General features: G+C 36.6%; 1 protein-coding gene across 1 annotated transcript; it reads left to right on the forward strand.

The window, feature by feature from the left end:
• The first annotated feature begins 406 nt into the window (after positions 1-406).
• Positions 407-17,577, forward strand: LOC134671447 (cytochrome b5-like). The gene is made up of 4 exons (XM_063529304.1): positions 407-616; positions 779-867; positions 3,360-3,431; positions 15,660-17,577. Exons 1-4 carry the CDS (start codon positions 509-511, stop codon positions 15,739-15,741), a joined length of 351 nt encoding a protein of 116 aa, XP_063385374.1. The 5' UTR covers positions 407-508; the 3' UTR covers positions 15,742-17,577.
• Positions 17,578-21,876: the final 4,299 nt, after the last annotated feature.

Below are 21,876 nucleotides of genomic sequence, written 5' to 3' on the forward strand. Positions count from 1 at the left end.
TTACACTCAATCAAATGATAGATGGAGGTACAAATTGTATTTTAACTGTTTTTATAAAATATAAACAGCAAGGACAAACCAACGAATCCAATAATCCAACACAATTAAGCCACATTAAGCATGATTTTGACATTGACAGTGACACTACACTAATATGAGAATGTTCATAAATAGTGAGAAAAAACAATCAGATTTGAAATATCAAATATGTACGATGCATTTCCATATTTTAATAATCAAAAAGCTAAATTACATATAACATAATGAAAAGTTGAAGTTTTTTTCACTTTTTCTATATGTATTTTTAATGTTAAATAAACATATTCATGTAACCCCTTCTCTTTGTTTTTGAACGTCCTTCAACAGACATGACAAAATGACAGTGACAAGTGCCAGCTGAGTGGTGAGTGGCAACCACAGCCACACCACCAATTTGCTATAAAAAACTTAAAATTCACGTGTAACAAGTTAAATTGAATGAAAATACTCTATTTTTAAATTTGTAACAATGACTGAAGTTATAACCAGAGCCGAAGTGAAGAAAAACCGGCACAGGAACAAGCCGTGGCTAATAATACATGACGATGTGTATGATGTTACTAAATTTTTAGAAGAGGTAAATAGTTAACTATTTACTATTATGATGACGTAACAATCAAGTTAGATTAACTTCATCATGTTCTCGATAAAGTTTTAATGTCTTAAAACACTTTTAAAGACGATTTTATCTGTTACAGCATTAAATATAAGTAAATTATTGTGATGTATCTTATTTTAGCACCCTGGAGGCGAGGACACCCTTCTGGACGCTGCGGGCTCAGATGCCACTCAAGCTTTTGAAGATGTTGGCCACAGTGAAGATGCAAGGTGATGTTTTAATTCATTTTAATATTGTCAGATCAATGGAAATTATTATAGGACATTTTTACACAGATTGACTAAGCTTCAAAGTAAGCTCAAGAAGGCTTGTGTTTTTGGTACTCAAACAACAATATAATAGGTATACTAATAACATAAAAAATATCCACATTTCATGAACACATATCTAAGCTCATCACCATACATCAAGGTTTTTGGTGCGGGAATGTTTTACACTAGCCAAACAACAGGTAAAAACTGTAAAACGCGATACTACTTTAACATTTCTAAGCACATTTGCACCTTACTACCTACATTTGATTCATAGGTTGGTAATTATTTTACAATAAACAAAGTTGTAAATACATGAAATCATTCCCGCACTGAAAACTGATGTATGCTCATCACACAGTTAATTATATGCCCTTACCGGGTTAGCCGGGTTAGCCACAACCATTTGCTTCAAAGGCAGGGTCACTCCCAACAATGCCAGACCGGTCATCAAAAGTGGATGAAACCATCTTTTGTTATGAGAGGAACGTAGGCCCCAGCTGGTCTAGCACATGATTGGCGCGACAGTTTCTCACGGCGAGATACACTACCCATCCCTCTTTAATTAACCACTCAACCGTCCGGCCTGCGAGACTGTTTTCCTGTCAACCGTCCGGGTTTTTTTAGCGACGCACGCCCCGCGCAGCGCTTTCACAATTTTCTACAAAAATTATTACTACACTGCCATCTAAATTTTTTTAGAGCTAACTATTTAGTTAGGCTACGTTATCGCATCAAGAGAATTAGTAAATAATGCCTAAATATTCCCTTAGATGGCTCTGAAATCAATTCTTTCTTCCACCCCTTTGGATAGTAAGGTTCCCGCGGACGGTTAAGAGCATATTTTTTTCGGATACTATGCTATCGTCGGACGGTCAAGTGGTTAACATAGTAAAAGACGGGTATTCTATCTCGCCACAAGATACTATCGCACCAACCATGTGCTAGGCCTAGACTAGTGGGACATATACATGGGGCTGATAATAATGTTAAATATTTATATTTTTAATGAACACACACTTTATGCTGGAAAGTATGACAAATATACAAAATTTAGATAGTGTAAGTCAGATATATTATACACATACTCTTTGGTGTGAGTCATGCAGGTCTAAAGATAATTTTGTTTATTTTTTATTGGTTACATGATGTTTTGCATGAGTGTGACCAAAGTATTATATTCTTTGGTGACCAAGCTAAGTTTGCATGGCATTTGCAATGACTAAATGTTGTGAATGTCACATTTTATAAAGACACTCTCACACTTTGTTGTGTTGAGGGAGGTCTGTTGAGGTTGGTGCTATGTTAGCTCAGACAAACTACCTTTTCTTAACTCAAGGCAGGTTTCTTTATTATGATAATTATTCTGTCATAGGCCCTGTCAAAATAAAGTTGTCAATATTGGTTTTGGCTTGTCATTTGAAAACCCAATAATTATTGGTTAAAATTTTTTGTATCAGCAATCATGTAGCAAACATATTGAAATTTTGGAAATAATCAACAGCTTTCAAATGTAATAAAGATGATGATGCGCTGAATATAATTATGACATCACAACAATTCTATAGCAGTTTATTACAGGTAAAAAAATAACGTAAAATAACTTTATAAGATTTAATTCTGTGGCCCTGGTGAATAAGGGTACAAGTCTCGGACAGCGCAGTTGTAAAAGGGCGTAAGTTCCAAGTAACACTTAAGCCAGTGGTTCTTAACCTGGGGGTAATTACCCCCGTGGGGGTAAAACTGGTATTTTACGGGGGTAATAAGCTAACCTAATATAACAATACAACAAACGTACACGTTTTATTTTTTATTACCATTGGGAGGAGGGGTAAAATCAGGTTCCCTAGTTAGTCATAGGGGTGACCGGACTGAAAAGGTTAAGAACCACTGACTTAAGCCCTTTTACACCTAAGCTGCTCGGGACTTGTACCCTTTTTCACTACTTTTGTAATACGTTAGATTGAATTGTTAGTTTTAATTTATAAAATTGTTGATGTTATTATTTTTGCTTTTATGTAAGTTCAATGTTGACGTGTAAAAGTGCCCTTGTGGCCTATTTGCTGAATAAATGTTGATATTTGATATTTGATATTTGATACTAGGGCCACAGTTATATACTTGCTTATTTAAATACAACTAAAATATATCTAAAAATTTGGGTGCCTTTGGTATGGTGCTGAGGATGCTGGCTTGATTATAGAATTTGAGGGGCTCTCGATCAAGGATTGTGTGGGCTGCCCTCTGCATGGAACCACACACTTGTCTATAGACCGACCGCTTAAATGAGTGAGAGAATGAGTAAGGTGCGGGCGCCGTACGCCTGCCGCCCGCACCTTCCCCGCCGCCCTTAGTCGTCCTACTCCGTCGCCCCCGTACCGCGCAGGCGAGGACTCATTTAAGCGGTCGGTCTATAATGGTCTCTACAACATAAAATAATCATGTTTCAGAGAGTTGCTGAAGCAGTATAAAATCGGAACCCTGCCAGATGACGAAAAATCACCGAAACCTGTTCCTCCTTGGTAAGTCATACAAATTTCTCAGGGCATTCCAGAGAAGTGTCAGACATGTGACGCTATTTTTTCAACTTTTTAATAAACCTAAAAAGCCAATTGGCATGATAATATGTGATAACTTAGCGTTAAATTCAATGCTATATAACAGGCGTTTCCAAATTTTTTTACCTGAGGGCCCTCAGGTTGCGCCTCAGAAACTTTCGCGCGGGCCACCGTCGGTTTTTGCGCCGGGGGAGGGTGTCAGTTGATGCTGTTAGGAACAGTTCCACTCTCAATGAATGTCGAAACCCTGGAGCCTGGTTCCCGCGGGCCTGACAGTGGGCACTCCCTTTGGGGTCGGCGGGTCAGATTTGAACGCGTCGCGGGCCGGATTTGGCCTGCGTGCCGGGGTTTGGAGGCCCCTGCTATATAATATTGATATCTGCAGGTTATTAAGGTAGCTGCCTTATACATCACATTTCTAATAAAGTAGACATTTTTGTAGAATCCCCTTAAGACAGGGGTTGCCAATCTTTTTCAGTCCGCGGCGCACTTGTAAGTTTACAATTTAATCTCGGCGTCCTAACCTAGCTAGGCTATTCGAAGTAGAGGTAATATAATGAGGAGGATTGCCTCACGGCGCCCCTCTTGGCCCTCTTTACTGTCCACGGCGCACAGTCTGGGAACCCCTGCCTTATTCATGGTCGCTTGATTAATATTCAGGAAACAATATTCAGTACCATTTCACGAGTGTTAATGCTACATTTTAACTTATGAAACATAAGAGTCTGATGATAATTCATGGCTTGATTTTGAAAGTCTCAAATAAATGATGTCACACAAATAATATTTTTATATCATTCTCAAAATAATCTAAAAAGTAGCACTTTCATAGATGGCTTTGATACACAATTCATATGATACACAAAAGATAGCCAAATATTAAATGATTTAACTTTTTTTTTCCATTCTCTTGTGTTGATTGATATTCCACCTGTCAAATATCTTGGTCCAATGTGCATTGCGTCACACTAAGCAAAAACTCTCTTACTAAGCAAAATGCGAGATGAAAATACACTTTGGACACAGAAGTTGGACAGGTGAAATACCAACCTTAGCAAACTTCAGTTTTATCAGACTTCTTTACATTGATTTCCTGAGGAAAAACTTTCAAAAATTTTATGCCTTCTACTTTGCGATCAACATATACCTACCTACTTTTGTTTTTGCTTTGTGTGTTACAAAATTGTCCTGGTATTGTTTGTAAACTTTGATCCAACAGACACATAAGTTATGTATTTATATGGATAGTCTTATGTATTTTTATAATAGCCCTTTCCTTTCCTAATCCTAAAACCTTTATTTAATTTTATTTTCAGTTGTAAACGACCACAATGCCCAAGGTTTTTATTTTCATTTATATATACCATTTACTTAAAAAACTACAGTACTGTGTAGATTCTTTACCATCCGAGGGAGAGTTTTATTGGTCACATGAAAAATATTATATTTTATACTAGCAAAGAGAACTTAAACTAGAGGAATATTGTCAAAGTAAATTATGTAGTCAGTACATTCACTGCCATCTTTCGACACAAATGATTAAAACATCGCTCGAAAAGATGGCACCATACCTTTGGCCTACTTTCGAGTAGATGGCGATACTTTTTGGTATTTAACAAATTTAACACATATCAGTGAAAAAATAAGGATCATAGTCAAATGGCGTTTAAAAAGTTTTAATCATTTGTGTCGAAAGATGGCAGTTAATGTACTGACTGCATAATTTACTTTGACAATATTTCTCTATTTCAAATTCTCTTTCATGCTAGTATTTTATTTTATAATACCTACCTAGACAATCTAGACATCCCGTAGTTATTTGGTATCACTGGCAAATCTTATCATATCATAATATATAAGTTCGATTTTTAGCATTAGAAAAAAGGTTAACAATCTTGACGTGTCTTTTAATCGAAAAACACTTTAAAAATAAGCCACGGCAAATATGTAACAATTACGAATCTAATACGATCATTTATATCCTGCTGCTTTCATATAATAATAGTTACTGATTTTTATTTAAACGTTTTTCATTTAAAAGACAAAACACACAGAAGAAGCTTTAGTTGTTAATGTAACTTATTGCTAAAATATTTGTCTAGATACGAATAGCGCCAGATACGAATTATTGTACATATCTGCTATATAAAGAATGCTTAAGAAATGCTCCGGTACTATTTTGATATACAAAACCCTAGAAGAATAATATCGTAGATAAATATCTTACTGTACTACCTATATACCCATTTAGAATTCTTACAGTAAAATGTGACTGCGTAATTTAGAATATGAGAAAGTTCTAAATTATAATCACTTTTCCACAGAAAGGATCGATTATGTGCATCTAGTAAAAGGTATATATTTTATTTTGTTATTTTGTAAAGTACTGACTTTTTATAATTAGGTATTTAGTTAATTTAGTTTTTTAATTATTACCTATGTTTTAGCTGCTTGACCGAATACAGAATGGCCAAGAGAGATCGCAAGTTAAAAAGCGCTACTTCAATTGGGTCTGTAACATTTTTTTTTACTGTATTTTAAATAAAAACAATATGTGTTGCAGCGACATTTCCCCAATGTATTATACCATATCGTAAATTCGACGCTACATATGCGTGATAGGCATTTAGGGTAGTCAGTAGGTTTATGCCTCGGTCGTTAGGCTATTTGTAGAGTTAAAAGAACACTTAATTTTTTTTTTATTAAAATAATAATTTTAATCTCCTACCGGCCCACTACTTACAATAGGTACTTAGTTCAATTTTTAAAAGCGTAATCATACTTATTTCCTACACTGGTGGTTATAATGATACGTTACTCACAAGTTTTTGACTTGCCCAATGAGTTTTTATGGCTGTACCTTCTAAAGGTAAAGGTACAATAAAGTTAATAAAAAATGTACGTGCATAAGCAGGACCCTAAACAGATTCAGACCAAATGTACTTATTGCACCCAAATGTAGTTTATTTTTCTACACTCATTTTTATTGAATGCGATAAGCAACTAATATGTAGGTACTTTTAATATTGTGAATTATTAATATTAATATTTTTTTCCGCAGAAAAAGTTCATGTTCTAGATGTAACTCTGTTACAAGGTATATATTTGATTTTTAATATACATATTTTATTTAAATGATTTCTATTTATTTTTAATTTTCAACATGGTAAACTGTTTGTCTTAGTTGTGTTGCACCGAAGAATAAAGTTTCTAAAACTTGGCGGAATTTCGATGATCAAAAATGCGAAGACAGGTACTTAACAATGATTTATTGTAGATAAAATATCTTATTTTTTTACAGTAGAAAAGTGGAGTGTCAATTTACATAGAAAAATATAATGATGGTTACGTGGGAGCGTTGGTGACCTAGCGGTAAGAGCGTGCGACTTTCAATCTGGAGGTCGCGGGTTCAAACCCCGGCTCGTACCAATCAGTTTTTCGGAACTTACTCGTATGCACGAAATATCATTTGATATTTACCAGTCGCCTTTCGGTGAAGGAAATCATCGTGAGGAAACCGGACCGGACTAATCCCAATAAGGCCTAGTTTCACCTCTCGGTTGGAAGGTCAAATGGCAGTCGCTGTCGTAAAAACTACTGCCTACGCCAATTCTTGGGATTAGTTGCCAAGCGGACCCCAGGCTCCCATGAGCCGAGGCAAAATGCCGGAACAACGCGAAGAAGATGATGATGACGTGTGTTTCAAATGTTTCAATGACCAATGCACAATTGCACACTGTGGTTTGTTTAAAGCCAGTGGTCTGGTACTTAATTAGTGGTTGAGCTATACTAAGGGTTACTCGCGGACGGTCTAGATTAGAACGCAAAATAACTAGTGTAACATTTGGCCTATATTGCTCTTAGTCTACATCGCGAACGGTCCAGAACGCAAAATGCCTACATCATTTGCCTTCGTTTTATCTTTACGTTAGCGATGTCGACGAAGCCCCGCTGCCGCGGGGCTCCTATTCTGTGCAGTTTGGCCTTCGGCCATTTGAAGATAACTAACGAACTTAACCTACGTGTGATATAAAAAAGTGGTAATTGTGCGTTCTAGACCGTTCGCGATGTAGACTAAAAGCGATATCTTAGGCAAAATATTACACTAGTCATTTTGCGTTCTAGACCGTCCGCGACTATACCTATACTAACCCAAAAGAATCTAACTTGGCTTACCGACGCTTTCGGGTCTGCTGCTGGCAGAGGCCTCTGCTGATGTTGGCTGCTTCCTGGTTCATTCTTGATCCTAATTAATAACACTTGATAACTTTGGTTTTTACAGAATATTATCGAGAAATTAAGATATTTCTATGTATCCTATATTTCTTGAACTGAATACAGTTATTGTTTTTTGTAGTCCATCACTGCCACCACGGGAAAGCCGATCCCATCCGATCCATCCGAATAATCCGTTAGTATAGCATTAATGGTGGAATACTAAACACACATTTTAATGGCCCGGCCATTTAATCTCTGTTATGTACTAGCAATCCGTAGACTAGGCTCATGTTCAAGTCTCAGTAGATTAGTACATTTTGGAAAATGTGTTGTTTTTATAAACTAGGTAAGGTAGGTTTACATTACATTCGATTGACTCGCGTTCATGTGACTCGTATGCTCATATAATAAAATATGTATTGTTAATTCAATTAAAATTGCCGTATTGTGCAGTATTAAGCTGCAGAAATAAAACTTTCACGTGGAGGTATTTTCAATAATCGAAAAGTATTATTTTTAATCTTATCTACATCGCCAAAGTATCTCCCTAGGTGAAAGGTTATTTATTCTCTATTAAGGATCGTCTTCGTGTTCATCAAATCGTGCATGAGAGGAGGCCTGTATCCAGCAGTGGGACGTATACAGGCTGAATTATTACTATTTATATTTTTTGTTTCATATTTCTCCTTTTTCAAGGGAGGTTTGTTTATTATAGACTAGACAAAAAAATTCAAAATCGCTCTCCTTCTTAATGCGACTGGCAAATCGTATTACTTTTTGGCAACCGGGTTTTTTAACCTAATTAGACCCCGCTGAATCCGAATTTCGAACTTTCTTTAATATCGTTTCAAATATTGATCCCAGAGAAAAGTATTCATTATGTTTTCGTAGAAAATTGTATGCCAATTTTTTATTTACAAGAACATTAAGAACTTATTTTGCTATGAGCCTTATTTTACGAGTCATTTACGAAAACCTAAAAATATGGACCTGGAAATTGATTATAATTAACTTACACCCTTTAATACCTCTTTAAATATTCAACGTAGCGAAAAAGTGTACAGGCCGCCTAGCCAAGGTTACAATCGCTATCGCTTCGACAACGAAAAGCATTATGTATCTCTATCACTCTTCCCCATTGGTGTGACAGTGACAGTTGCGTTTCGATCGCTACGGAGCGTTAGCGATTGGCATCTTGGCTACGCGGCCAGAACCTTTTTTGTGGACAATTTTATGTTTAATATTTATGTAGAATATTATTTTGCAAAGGGCCACCGTTTACGAGTTATTTACGAAAAACTAATAAAAAGTGTCCTGTGAACTGATTGTAACTAACTTTCTTCCATTAATATGGCTTTAAATATTGATCCTAGAGAAAAGTGTTCAAGATGTTTTTTGAAGAAAATTTTATGTAGATAATTTATTCTTAAAAACCTATTTTGTTATGGGACACCGTTCTTGAGTTATTTACAAATAACTAAAAAGGGACTTTAAAATTATTTATAATTAACTTACCCGCTGCTTTGTCTTTTTAAATATTGATCCTAGCGAAAAGTGTTCTACATGTTTCTTGTAGGATATTTTATGTTTATTATTTACGTATAAGTTTTCTTTTGCTATGAGTCATACTTTTCAAATTATTAACGAATAAATAAAAACAAGGAAACTGAGAATTTATTATAATTAACTTTCCCTCTTTATTATCTTTTTAAATATTGATCCCCGCGAAAAGTGTACTGAATCTTTTTTGTTCAAATTTTTGTGTAAATTATTAACGTCTAACAGCATTTTTTGATAGTGGCCACCGTTTATGAATTATTTACGAAAAACTAAAAAACGGGACCTTAGAAGTGATTATAATTAAATTTCCCGTGTTAAAATCTCTTTAAATATTGATCCTAGCGAAAAATTGTACTGAATCTTTCTTGTAGGCAATTAAATTACTTATGTAATAGAACATTTTTTGCTATGCGCCTCCGTTTAAGAGTTATTTACGAAAAACTAAAAAAAGGGACCTTTAATGTCAAATATCTCACTTCCGGTCAAGATTTCGATCGAGCAACCGGCAAATTCGGATTCAGCGGGGTCTAATTAGGTTAAAAAACCCGGTTGCCAAAAAGTAATATGCTTTGCCAGTCGAAATCGTTTTGATGAAAAATATGACCAGTCTATTATACGGGCCATGGCCAAGTATAATAAAACATTGGTAAATATTAAAGTTTGTCATATATAGTAGATGAGCGGCATATGTTTAATAAATATTAAGTCTATGTATATATTCGGATAAGTTCGGTTTTTGTTTGTTTTGGTGTATCTGCCTGGATTGTTGCACACCTAAGTATTTGTATGAGTCCCTATCAGTCATGTGTTCGATTTATTATCCTGTTTCTAAAGTGTATGTATTATTTTGCGTTTGTCCTCTATGGGTTGAGTGACTTTTGCATTTATCTATACTAAATTTCATACCTATGTATGTTGAGAATTAGCGGGTTATATCCTTAGAGCATTTAATAACTGGGGTCGCCTTTAAGAGCTTACCCCTCTACCGAAAAACTTGCACAATTGTGCAAACTTTTTTATGGTTGAGTTATACTAAGGGTTATTCGCGGACGGTCTAGACTAGAACGCAAAATGACTAGTGTAACATTTTGCCTATATCGCTCTTAGTCCACATCGCGAACGGTCCAGAACGCAAAATGCCTACATCATTTTCCGTCGTTTTATCTTTACGTTAGCGATGTCGACGAAGCCCTGCTGCCGCGGGGCTCCTAATTCTGTGCAGTTTGGACAAAATCAAAAAGTAGCCGAAAACACCTCACGTGATTTGTGCACAACCCCTTAGATGGTATTGTGTGGTGTGTGTAGTCGTATTTAAGTCTGAAGCCAGCAGCAGACCCTTAAGTAGTTCGGAGAGAAAAACTGAGCCTGTTTATATGACCCTATTAGGTTCTATAAACCACTTTTTCATTTCTAGCTGGTATTTAAACTCTTACAAAAAATAATGAAAACCCAGCAAAAATATTTCAATGTAAAGTGTTGCCAAGACTAGGGTAAAGCTTATACACTAAAAAGTTATCAGATCCCTTAGCAGATACCAATACTTTTACTCTGTAAGTCCTAACTTTATAAGCTCTATCTGTATAAAGCCAAACAAACAAACAGTACGGATTGGCCGTTTCGTTGCAGTCACATAAAACTCCCTCGGTGGACTTGTTGGCATTTGACAAATACAAAGTAGTAAAATCTTTCAAAGTCTGAAAGTGTCAAAGGGATTGTGCGTTTACACTGAACTAATGATGACTATATTACCATGTTGGGGCAGCACTCTCATCACCAGGAGTTCTAAGGCCACCCCCGTCGTGGTGCCGCCAGACAAATTCGATGATGAACACACGTCGACGTCCGCCGGCAAAAAATGCGTGGCTACCGACAGGTTATCTTTTTAATGTTCCATTTTTGACACCAAATCACTTCGAAAAGCTTTCCAAAGGCTACAAATATAATGACCACCAAAAAATACTTTGGTACCCATACTTTGGTTTGGTTTGGTAAATAAAAAAATCATGCTTACCAAAAAAAATTACAGAACACCAAAAAAATAAGCCCTAAAAATACAAAAGTACCACCATTTTAATTACGACTGCACTTCAAATTGTATTCAAATACCAAATATATTGAATGATCACCAAAAATCATCAATGATCACCAAATCTTGAAGACCAAATTAATGCGATATTTTCACCTAAATAAACCACTATGATTACCAAAAAATTTATACATATTATTACCAAATAAAGTAAACTGATGCCAAAATTACTAGCCCCTCCCGCTCAACCCCCCGTAGCCCGCACCGCATACCTGAACCTAATCTACTTTTCTAGTAGCATTTCGTTGTGCTGCTAGAAAAGTTAAATTGCTATCAGTTAAGTGGGTTAGGTTAGGGTAGCACTGCGACCCTTACAGAAACGAAATGGTACTAGAAAAATAGGTTAGGTTATGTTTCAACTGCTACCCATACAGATACGAAATGCTACTAGAAAAGTGGGTTAGGTTAGGTTTGAACTGCGACCTTTACAGAAACGAAATGCTACTAGAAAAGTGGGTTAGGTTAGGTTTGAACTGCGACCCTTGCAGAACAGAAATGCTACTAGAAAAGTGGGTTAGGTTAGGTTTGAACTGCGACCCTTACAGAAAACAAATGTTACTAGAAAAGTGGGTTAGGTTAGGTTTGAACTGCGACCCTTGCAGAAAAGAAATGCTAGTAGAAAAGTGGGTTAGGTTAGGTTTGAACTGCGACCCTTACAGAAACGAAATGCTACTAGAAAACTGGGTTAGGTTAGCTTAGAACTGCGGAAAAAAAAAGGTTAGAACTGCGAATGTTACAGAAATAAAATGCTACTAGAAAAAGGTGACGAAGTGGATTAATTAATTTAATAGGATAACGATATATTAAATATTTGCACATTTTTAATTAAAATGTGGTTACAATTATGGTGTTCATTTACTATTTTTGGGTTTACAGTGATTATTTTGGAGTCATTTGCTTTAATAGGATAGCAAGATTTAAAAATTTGGTTATCATTTTACATTAAAATGGAGTTCTAATTTTGGTGGTCATTTACAATTTTTGGGTTTACAATGATTATTTTGGTGTCATTTTATTTAAATTTTTACATCTTGCTATCCTAGCAAGATGTAAAAATTTGGTTATCATTTCATTAAAATGGGGTTTGTAATTTGGTAATGATTTACTATTTTTGGGTTAATAATGATTAGTTTGGTGTGATTTCCTTTAAAAGGATAGTAAAATGTAATAAAATTGGTAATCATTTCACATTAAAATGGTGTTGTAATTTTGGTGATCATTCATTATTTTAGGGTGGTAAAATAGATTTTTTTGGTATTAAATTTTATTAAATCTGGTGATCAGTTAAATAGCAGCCCTTTCCAAATAATTATGTTATCATATCCTATACGTATGTATATTATCTTATTACTGTAACATATTGAGGAAGTCATTTGACAATTAACTTATTTTTAATAAAATTATGAGTTTTTTTGTTTCGAAGGAACAAAATTATAGAGTTTTTTTTAGCTAAATTTGTAATCTAATTGTACCTAATGCGCTCAAAGCAATGCCATGCTTTAAAGGTTTATATTTGCTTTCCTGGGACAATAATACCTTGTTAGTTGTTATATCACTCAAAATCTAGTTTGCACTAGGTGATATTAAAATTTAACTTTTCTTTTTATTTTAGCCGAACTGTGCAAACAAAAAAGAGGAAAAGAAAAGAGTACGTACCCTTAGGATTTCCAGTATGTTCCAATATCGCTCGGTGAAATTCATAAAATCTGTCATGCTATAAATTTTGACATTTTAACAGGTGTATCACATAAGAAACCTGCACCAAATAAGGCCCATCGTATTTTTTTATCTTTAATTTTTCTTAAGTTTAGTATGAACTTGCAGTTTTGTCTAGGGTACTAGTAGACGCAAAATTTGAACCCATTCACACTTATAAACGTATGAAATTTTAAAAGTTAACACGCTTTAAAACTGGGCATTTGGTGCAGGTATCAACCTTACAGATAATTCATTTTATTGTAAGAGGCTTGAAAGACTCGGACCAGTTTGCACTTTTGCACGCTTAATTTATCTTAATCGTCATTCTAAACCTGTGCTATGCCTAATTTTACGTCGTTTTATCTTTACGTTAGCGATGTCGACGAAGCCCCGCTCCCGCGGGGCTCCTATTCCTGTTTGCTACGCTAACGGTGGTTCTATTGCATTAAATTTAAGTCCGATTTGTTTGCAAGGTGTGACAGGGAACGTCGGAAGCGTGGTTATCCCTGCGACCTAAGTTCTGAAAGGTAAATGTACCATCACGCTCCGCGATTGTTGAGTCGTCGCCGTAGCATTTGAGTAGCGTAAGTTATTTGACATTTAGGATATCGAATATTCTAGACAATTATAAAGAACAATGACAAAAGAGTATAAACTCTTAAGTTGTAAGAAATAAAATAGAATTTTATTAAAGTAGGTAGTTATACTTTCGTAAATTGTGTTTATCAGATTATATTCTAAAATAATATTTTCTGGTCAAAGAATACCTCCGCGTGAATAGATTTTTTTATATAACTATTTCTTCAGCTGAATACTGTACATTGCGGCATTTTAAATTGAATAAACAATTTTTTTACATATACATACGTGTCACATGAACGTCATTCAAGTATGTAGTAAACAGAACTAGTGATCATAGTGTGTATAGAGTCGGCCACGACAATATGTAGAATACATGGGAACGCCCACTTGCCATCTCCTTACACCGTGGCTAGAACCCTAAATGGCTCAACAATCGCGGCTCGTTAAAGTTGGATGACAGTTACTTAATTAATTTTTCATCTAAATTTGGTAAATTATATTTTTAGTCAATATTTTCACATTCATTTTTTAAAGCATATCGGATTTTAGAGGCCTGTATATTTATGAATATTACAATTGTATTTTAAAAACCGAGCTGGGTGATCTAGCCTTATATATGCATATTGGGGTAGGTCACCTATTTAAAAGCTATAAGTATTTTATAAGGTAGTACAAGACTATGATTTAGGTGTGTTGATCGTAAAATAGAAATATGTATACTTCTCTTATCTTTGTAGTTTAAATACAAAACATTGCTATCGTTTTAAAATACATATTATAGTTAATTTATTTAGCTTTGTAGTTTTTTTAGTTAATTTTAGAGATACCTACCCACTGAAATATATGATTTTTATAGAGAAATAATTAAGTGAACTAAATTGTATATGTCATTGTACTTCTTTTATAGAATAGGGAACTATCTATTAACCATTTTTGGCTTTCCTTTAGAACGAGTCCTTATGTGCAGAGGTACCCTTTTCTTATGGAAAGCCACATTTTATTGACCAGAATAATTGGCCTTAATTGCAAGCAGGTGTCAAGTCAAAAAGTTAAAGTGTATTCGGGTATTTACGGACACGAAAAATTGTCTGTTAATTCCGAAAATAAACTATAATTGATGGATTTAAGAGCGATTTTCTGATTTAAGTACCCGACATTCTGCAGGCACCTAGCCCAAATAAGGCCCATTGTTTTTTTTAATTTTACTTGCAGTTTTGTCTATGGTATAGTTGTTCCATTTGTAGCTGGCCCCGAACGGCTAATCCTTTGTCTATTGTTAAGTAAAACCGCACGTGCCATTACCTGCAAAAAAGGGTCGTATAAATTTCAATTAGTAGTTGGTACCTAAGCGCAGGCTAGTCAAACGCTCAAAAAACTAGTGTACTTGCGCCCTCCGATAACGCGCCTTTGTTACGCATCTCGATGACACCAGTGTTGGCCGAAAGTTAATGCGAATTGAAAATGCTGGCCATAAACCACTATAAATTGAACCTTAAACCTTTCGGCCAACACTGGATGACACATTTTAGATAAGTTCCGAAGCGCTTGTCTCACCGGCACTCAGTAACCGTAGACTCTACGGTTAAATAATTTGCCACTTGGTCCCTCTTTTGTTCATATTGAATCTTATTCCAATTTCTATTGGAGTTGTAATTCAATAACCGGTTTAAGTGACCGATGCAGGCACTTTTACTTGACAATAGACAAGGATTGGCCGTTCGGGGGCAGCTAAAAATCGAATGAGTATACTAGCGGACATTGAAGCAAAATTTGAACCCATTCACACTTCGGGCCACTTGAGCCACCAGGGTTAGCCACTAACTCGGGGTAACCGGATAAACTAGAAGTTTCAGTACATTTAACCCTGGGTTAACGGTTACCTCGGAGTTAGTGGCTTACCCATGGTTGGAGCATGTGGACTTTAGTACAAAATTTTGGACGTTAGCCATGTCTTATTCGATGCAGTACGTTATTCGGAATTACCCGAATATACTCCCAAAAGTATCCCATAGTATTCGTGTGTACTAATTGACTGTTTTTGCTTTCAGCTCTTGGAAGTGGTACGCTCTCGCAGCACTCATAATCGGCGCTATAGCTGTGGGCGCTGTGGCGTATAAGAAGAGCTCATAAACATCTAAAAGCTGTAACAAACGGGCATTACCGGACGGACTTGTTTCGGTCTGCATATTTCTTTCTCCCTCCTACTTGTAGCTGCTTCTTTAAAATCTTTAACAGACGTACGGCGTTGGACATTCCACTCGGTCAAACAGGCTTCGTACCGGACCAAGGTCTGGTACGCCCGTCTGTTACAGCTATAAGCTAGCACAACTGTCTATATCGCCACAGGTAGATTCTTTTCTTTCTCACAAATAGTTGATACTGCAACCCTTTAAAACGCAAAAAGTTCTGAGTTCAAGCCTCCATGACGCTAGATTGTTTTGATGATTAGTTGGGAAAAAACGCAAAAAGAGGCCAAAAGTTAGTTTAATTCTAACCTGCCTTGTGAATAAATTAATTTGATTAATCGCAATAAAATAATAGTATAGGAAGGACGTGGAGACCAGATGATATGACATTTAACCTACCTTCCTTCAAGACAACAACGTACTCATATTTTAAAGGCCGGCAACGCACTTCCAATCCCTCATGGCTCCTCTACACGATGGCCCAGCGCCGGCCACTCCAAGGGACGCATTTATGCGTTAGAGGGAGCAAATGATATTGCTATCTCATTCTACCGCATGGCTACATCCCTTGGAGTGGCCGGCGCTGGCCCATTGTTTAGAGGAGCCATTAGGTGTTGCGGGTGTCCATGGGCGGTGGTAATTGCTTACCACTAGGCGAATTTGCTTGTTTGCGTAAACGTATATTGAATTTAAAATATACAGATTAACTAGTATATAATAACATTTTAAATACAAATATCATTGTAATACATATTCCACCGACTTTTTTCACAAAATTAATTAATGGAGTTTTTTTTTCTTATGTAATATATTATATTCGTGGCATGAAAAAGTGGTTGTGCTGGCCTCATTGGCCTCAATAAACCATTCCAGTCTCGTTACGTCACAATCAGTACATAAAATGTACTGTTTTATGTTTTACACGATTAAGTAAAGAAATAATTATTTATGGACAGGCTATACCTATAATACTTATATGTATAGTGCAATAGGATTTCATTATATTTAAAAATATCGATCTACATAAGTCAGGGCCCAGAATCAACATATTTATTTATTATTTTACAATTGTCATACGCTCAATTTTTTTCTTATACTTTTAAGATGGAAGCAAAATAATTAGTATTTACTTATGAATATTTATAAGCGAAAATCAATAAAAAAAATTATATCTGACTTTTTGTATAATTTGATATCTAGTGATAGGGATATTTTTTATTTCGATGTTATTTGGCTATTTTATTTTTATTTTTACTCATCGCTATAGACGTGAATGTGCGAAAATTTTCCAAAAGGTTGAAAAAGATCTCAAAACTTTTTAGGAAAAATGCGCACAAAACAAAAGAAACTTTTATTTTGATAGGTAAGGTTTACTCGGGTAGTTCCGAATGTCGAAAACTGTCGGATAATTCCGAAAAGAGACTTTTATTATGATGGAATTAAGGGTGATTTTCATCTGTATTTCGGAACTAAGTATCCGACATTCGGTATTACCCGAATACACCTTATACAAAGATATGAGATAAAGAAATTTTTCATTGGACATATTACAAATTTTTCAATTATAACACTTTAAACTTTCCTGTTTTGTAGACATTTAATTACACAAACGGGTGTACCGTACTTTCATTACTTTTACCTCAAATTCCGACGTTTCCGATGAAAGTATAGCGCGGTAGACCCGTTTGTGTAATTAAATATTGTTGTTATTTTCTCAATTTGAGTAAATTTTCGACGGCACGATAAGTTTGGTACAATTAAAGAGAATTTACTCGTATTTTATACTAATAATCACAATAGGTACTTACATGGAGCTTATAATTACGTAATTATAATCCTCAGTCTACTCAGTAGAAATGTGATGCAACTAGATCGTCTGAATGTGACAATAAACAAAATTAACCTGATTTTTAGGGTTCCGTACCCAAAGAGTAAAACGGGACCCTATTACTAAGACTTCGCTGTCCGTCCGTCTGTCCGTCTGTCTGTCACCAGGCTGTATCTCACGAACCGTGATAGGTAGACAGTTGAAATTTTCACAGATGATGTATTTCTGTTGCCGCTATAACAACAAATACTAAAAACAATAAAATAAAGATTTAAGTGGGGCTCCCATACAGCAAACGTGATTTTTGACCAAAGTTAAGCAACGTCGGGCGTGGTCAGTACTTGGATGGGTGACCGTTTTCTTTTTGCATTTTTTCCGTTTTTTTTTTGCTTTATGGTACGGAACCCTTCGTGCGCGAGTCCGACTCGCACTTGCCCGATTTTTTAGGGTTCCGTACCTCAAAAGGAAAAAACGGAACCCTTATAGGATCACTCGTGCGTCTGTCTGTCCGTCTGTCACAGCCAATTTGCTCCGAAACTACAGGCCCAATTAAGTTGAAATTTGGTACACATATGTAAGTCTGTGACCCAAAGACGAATATGTAACGTCAACAAATGAATTTTAAACATAGGGGCTACTTTTGGGGGGTAAACGATAAAATTAAAAAACAAAGTTTTTAAAACTATATCGTGTTACATATCAAACGAAAGAGCTCATTTTGAGAATCTCAAATATATTGTTGTTATAAATTTAGGATAAAAAGTTTAGAAGTTATTCAAGAAAATAGACAAAAAATGACCATTCCCCCCCTCTATCTCCGAAACTACTGGGTCTAAAATTCTGAAAAAAATACATAAAATAGTCCTTTACCTAAAGATGACAGGAAAACCTATTAGAAATCTAGAGTCAAGCGTGAGTCGGATTTAAGAACATAAATGCGGTTAACATTTTTTTAGGGACACAGCCGCAATGGTTTAAGTGAAACGTGATGTAGACAGCTATTGCGAAGGCCATAGGCCCATATCCGCAAAAGGCCGAAGGCCCGAAGCGTCCCAAAGTGGCGTGCCTTTAGCTTCAAGCGTGAGTCGGACTGAAGACAAAAAATTCGACTAGGCTGTAACTGGCACATAGCCGCAATGGTACTTGTAGTACAGTCAACAGCAGAAGTTGCTAAGCGGGCGAGGTGTTCAAAATTACCTTGACATGCTCTTATTGTCTTAACTATAAAGTCGCGTCCAGATCATTTTAAACCACTCACCCACTTAGCAACTTCTGTTGCTGACTTTACTGATTGATTAGGTTACTATTGTTACGTGTTTTAAAAAGCACTAGGTATACGGGGTGGCTAAAAAATAAACTAAGTGTATTCCCGTTGCCAACGTGCAACCCTGAAATCGCGAGGAAAAATTTGGCTGTTTCATACATTTAGGCTGGTCCGTTTTCTATGGGAGGATACTTCTTTTTTCGCGATTTCGGGGTTGGTCCCTAAAAGTTGCTCAGTATAATCCCAAAACCTCCCTGGCTACGGAAATATACTTTTATTTTTGGCCACCCTGTAGGTATTATCTCTCTTCGGCCTTCGCTTTTAAAACACTTTCGGAAGTTGTAGGAAGCGCGACCCGTTCCCGACCCGGACGCTCGAGTTTTCACTGTTTTCAGCTCTACGCATTTGGACACTTGTACTATTGTTCGGCATTTAATCTTCAGAGATGTAAAGATATAAGCCACCACGCCAGAAAACTTCATGTTACATCTGGTTTTTGATTGACCCATTCGGGTTTTTCAAGACATTTCACGTACAAAAAAAATGTTAAAAATTCTGTGATGTACGGAACCCTTGAAAGGCGAGTCCGACTCGCACTTGACCAGTTTTTTTTTATTTGTATTCAACATGTATTCAATCTTTGGTTTACCTATAACATCCGAAGTTGTTTGACAGATCTTTATAATTTTCGGATGTCATCCGAATGAATTTCTAAAACACAGGTTGGTCCAAAAAATACATTAACAAAAATTTTTTTGCGATATTTGTTTTACTCACAAGTCTTACAAAATGTCTTAAAATTATAGTCTTTCAAACAACTTTGTCAGTAGAAAAAGGCGCGAAAACAAATTTTCTATGAAATCATAACCTTGTGCCTATATTTTTTTAATTTGCCGATTTTTCTACAAAAAAAAATGTTAACGTATTTTTTGGCCATCCTATTTAAGATTAGAACCAAGTGGTGGATGACGGAGATCGACGGTGCTGTGCAAACAAGATGGCCGAGGGGGGCTTTCCAAGATGACAATCGTACATCGAAAAACGCCAAACGAAAAGTAAAAATGTATCGGGATGCGAACCTGACACTTGTGACCTGACGAACTGACCCCCATGTATAGAAACGATAGACGTATTGGTAGAGTTAGAAATTTTGAAACTCGAATTAATTAGGTAGTTTATTAGTTATGTTGTCAGTGTAGTCACGAATTTTAAAACGTATTTCTGATTTCATTTCATTGCATAATGTTGGGGCTATAACCGTGAAAACCGAAGTTCGTAAATTGCGGGCATCTTTCTCTGTCACTCTAATTACGCCTTCATTGGTGTAAAACCCTCTGAACCTCTGACCTAGCTATTATACTGATGTTACCTACTCTTTGCTCTGCCCCTCACCAGGCGTGGTTCACTCCGCGATTTCGTCGTATCGCAACAAGTAGCTACAAGTACATCCGTCTCATATCACGCCAATTTTCGTGGCTAGAAGCCGCGTGTGACGCTTGCGCCACCTAGCGGTCATATCTGTCCTAATCGTAACAGACGCGTTTTGTTAGAGAGTGAGTCTTCTGTTTCTTAACTTATAGTACTATTATTTATTCACACGTATGGCAACTCTATACCTACTTTTGAGCCAAAGAGTATAATACTCAATAGCCCGTAGCGTAGCCCAAAGAGAAAAGAAGACGAAGAAAAGTCTGCAGCGGATTGGATAACCCACACAGTGCAAGTGTTATTTTAAACGTCAAACTTCTATGAAATTATGACGTATAAATAACACTTGCACTGCGTGGGCTATCAAATCCGCTGCAGACGTTTTTTGTCTGTTATCATTTTCTCTGAGCAAAAGCACAATCAAAACGCTGTGACAATCTGCTTGACAGTGACAAGAAAATGATACATAGATAACATCAATTTCTCCAAAAAACAACAATATCAAATTTTGGAAACGGCCAAATATGACCAAATTTAAGTAAAAAACTGAAAATGTTACCGAAACAAACATGTGAAATAAAGGAATTAAAATAATATAAGTATGTATCGGAAAAAAATATAAAGTATACCTTCGCAAGCGCCAAAGGATACATGTAAGTACTTAGTAGTGTAGTTGTTCGACACCCTTTTGAGGGGGGGTGTGAGGGGGCTCTTCCAACCTCTTCATACCTGCTGCTGAGCCGGCTTCTAATTGCGCCCCACCTTATGGAGCGGTCGTTCGCGCGTCGTATTGGGGACGGCTGTTTGTCTGAGAGCCTCCGCGAACCACGATCGATCGATCGAACGTGGTTCGCGGTAGGCCCTTTGGTGTGGGCCAGCTTTGTCACTACCGGCCGTTATCCAACCCCCCGACCCCTAGCCTGGTGATACCGTTTGAGCGGGGCCAGGGCTATAACCGCGAAATTCGAAGTTCGCAAATTGCGGGGATTTTTCTCTGTCACTCTAAATACGCCTTCGTTGGAGTAAAAGAGAAAGATTTTTTTTTTTTTTTTAATTCATAAGCCATAAATTGTATGTGTACATGTTGATGTTAGGCAATACAGTGAGAATCAATACAATTTTACCCAGTGGGTGTAGCTACATATTTACTTAAGATCCCCTTTGCGAATTTCGGTTTTCGTGGTAGCCGTTCAGGTTTCGGGGCCGCAGTGAAGGCCACCGGCAGCTTAGGCTGGCTGTGTAAGTAGCCAGTTAAAATTGAAATTGGATGTCGGCTAGACACACTCGTCGAGAGCCTCTCGCCGAGAGTCTCGACACCGCTTCGATCCAATCGCCGAAGGGCGAGACGAGACGAGTAACGGCGAGGCGAGAAGGAAACAGCATATACACTCGTTGTCGGCCTGTCTTGGGGTCTTTCAACGCGAGTGTAGAGCCCGCATGAAATTTTATTTTTAAAACGTTTACAAGTGCGACAGAGAGGCAGCTCGTCGAACGTGGTTCGCGGTAGGCCCTTTGGTGTGGGCCTGCTTTGTCACTACCGGCCGTTATCCAAACCCCCC

This window comes from Cydia fagiglandana, chromosome 15 (genome assembly GCF_963556715.1).
Source record: "Cydia fagiglandana chromosome 15, ilCydFagi1.1, whole genome shotgun sequence".
Classification (NCBI taxonomy): Eukaryota; Metazoa; Arthropoda; class Insecta; order Lepidoptera; family Tortricidae; genus Cydia; species Cydia fagiglandana.

What these genes read in the sequence shown, in the direction of transcription:
- LOC134671447 (XM_063529304.1), top strand. Translation starts at nt 509, where the DNA reads ATGACTGAAGTTATAACCAGAGCCGAAGTGAAGAAAAACCGGCACAGG. An exon ending in TTACTAAATTTTTAGAAGAG is followed by an intron (nt 617 to 778) that starts GTAAATAGTTAA and finishes ATCTTATTTTAG; the next exon opens with CACCCTGGAGGCGAGGACAC. An exon ending in CCGAAACCTGTTCCTCCTTG is followed by an intron (nt 3,432 to 15,659) that starts GTAAGTCATACA and finishes TTTTGCTTTCAG; the next exon opens with CTCTTGGAAGTGGTACGCTC.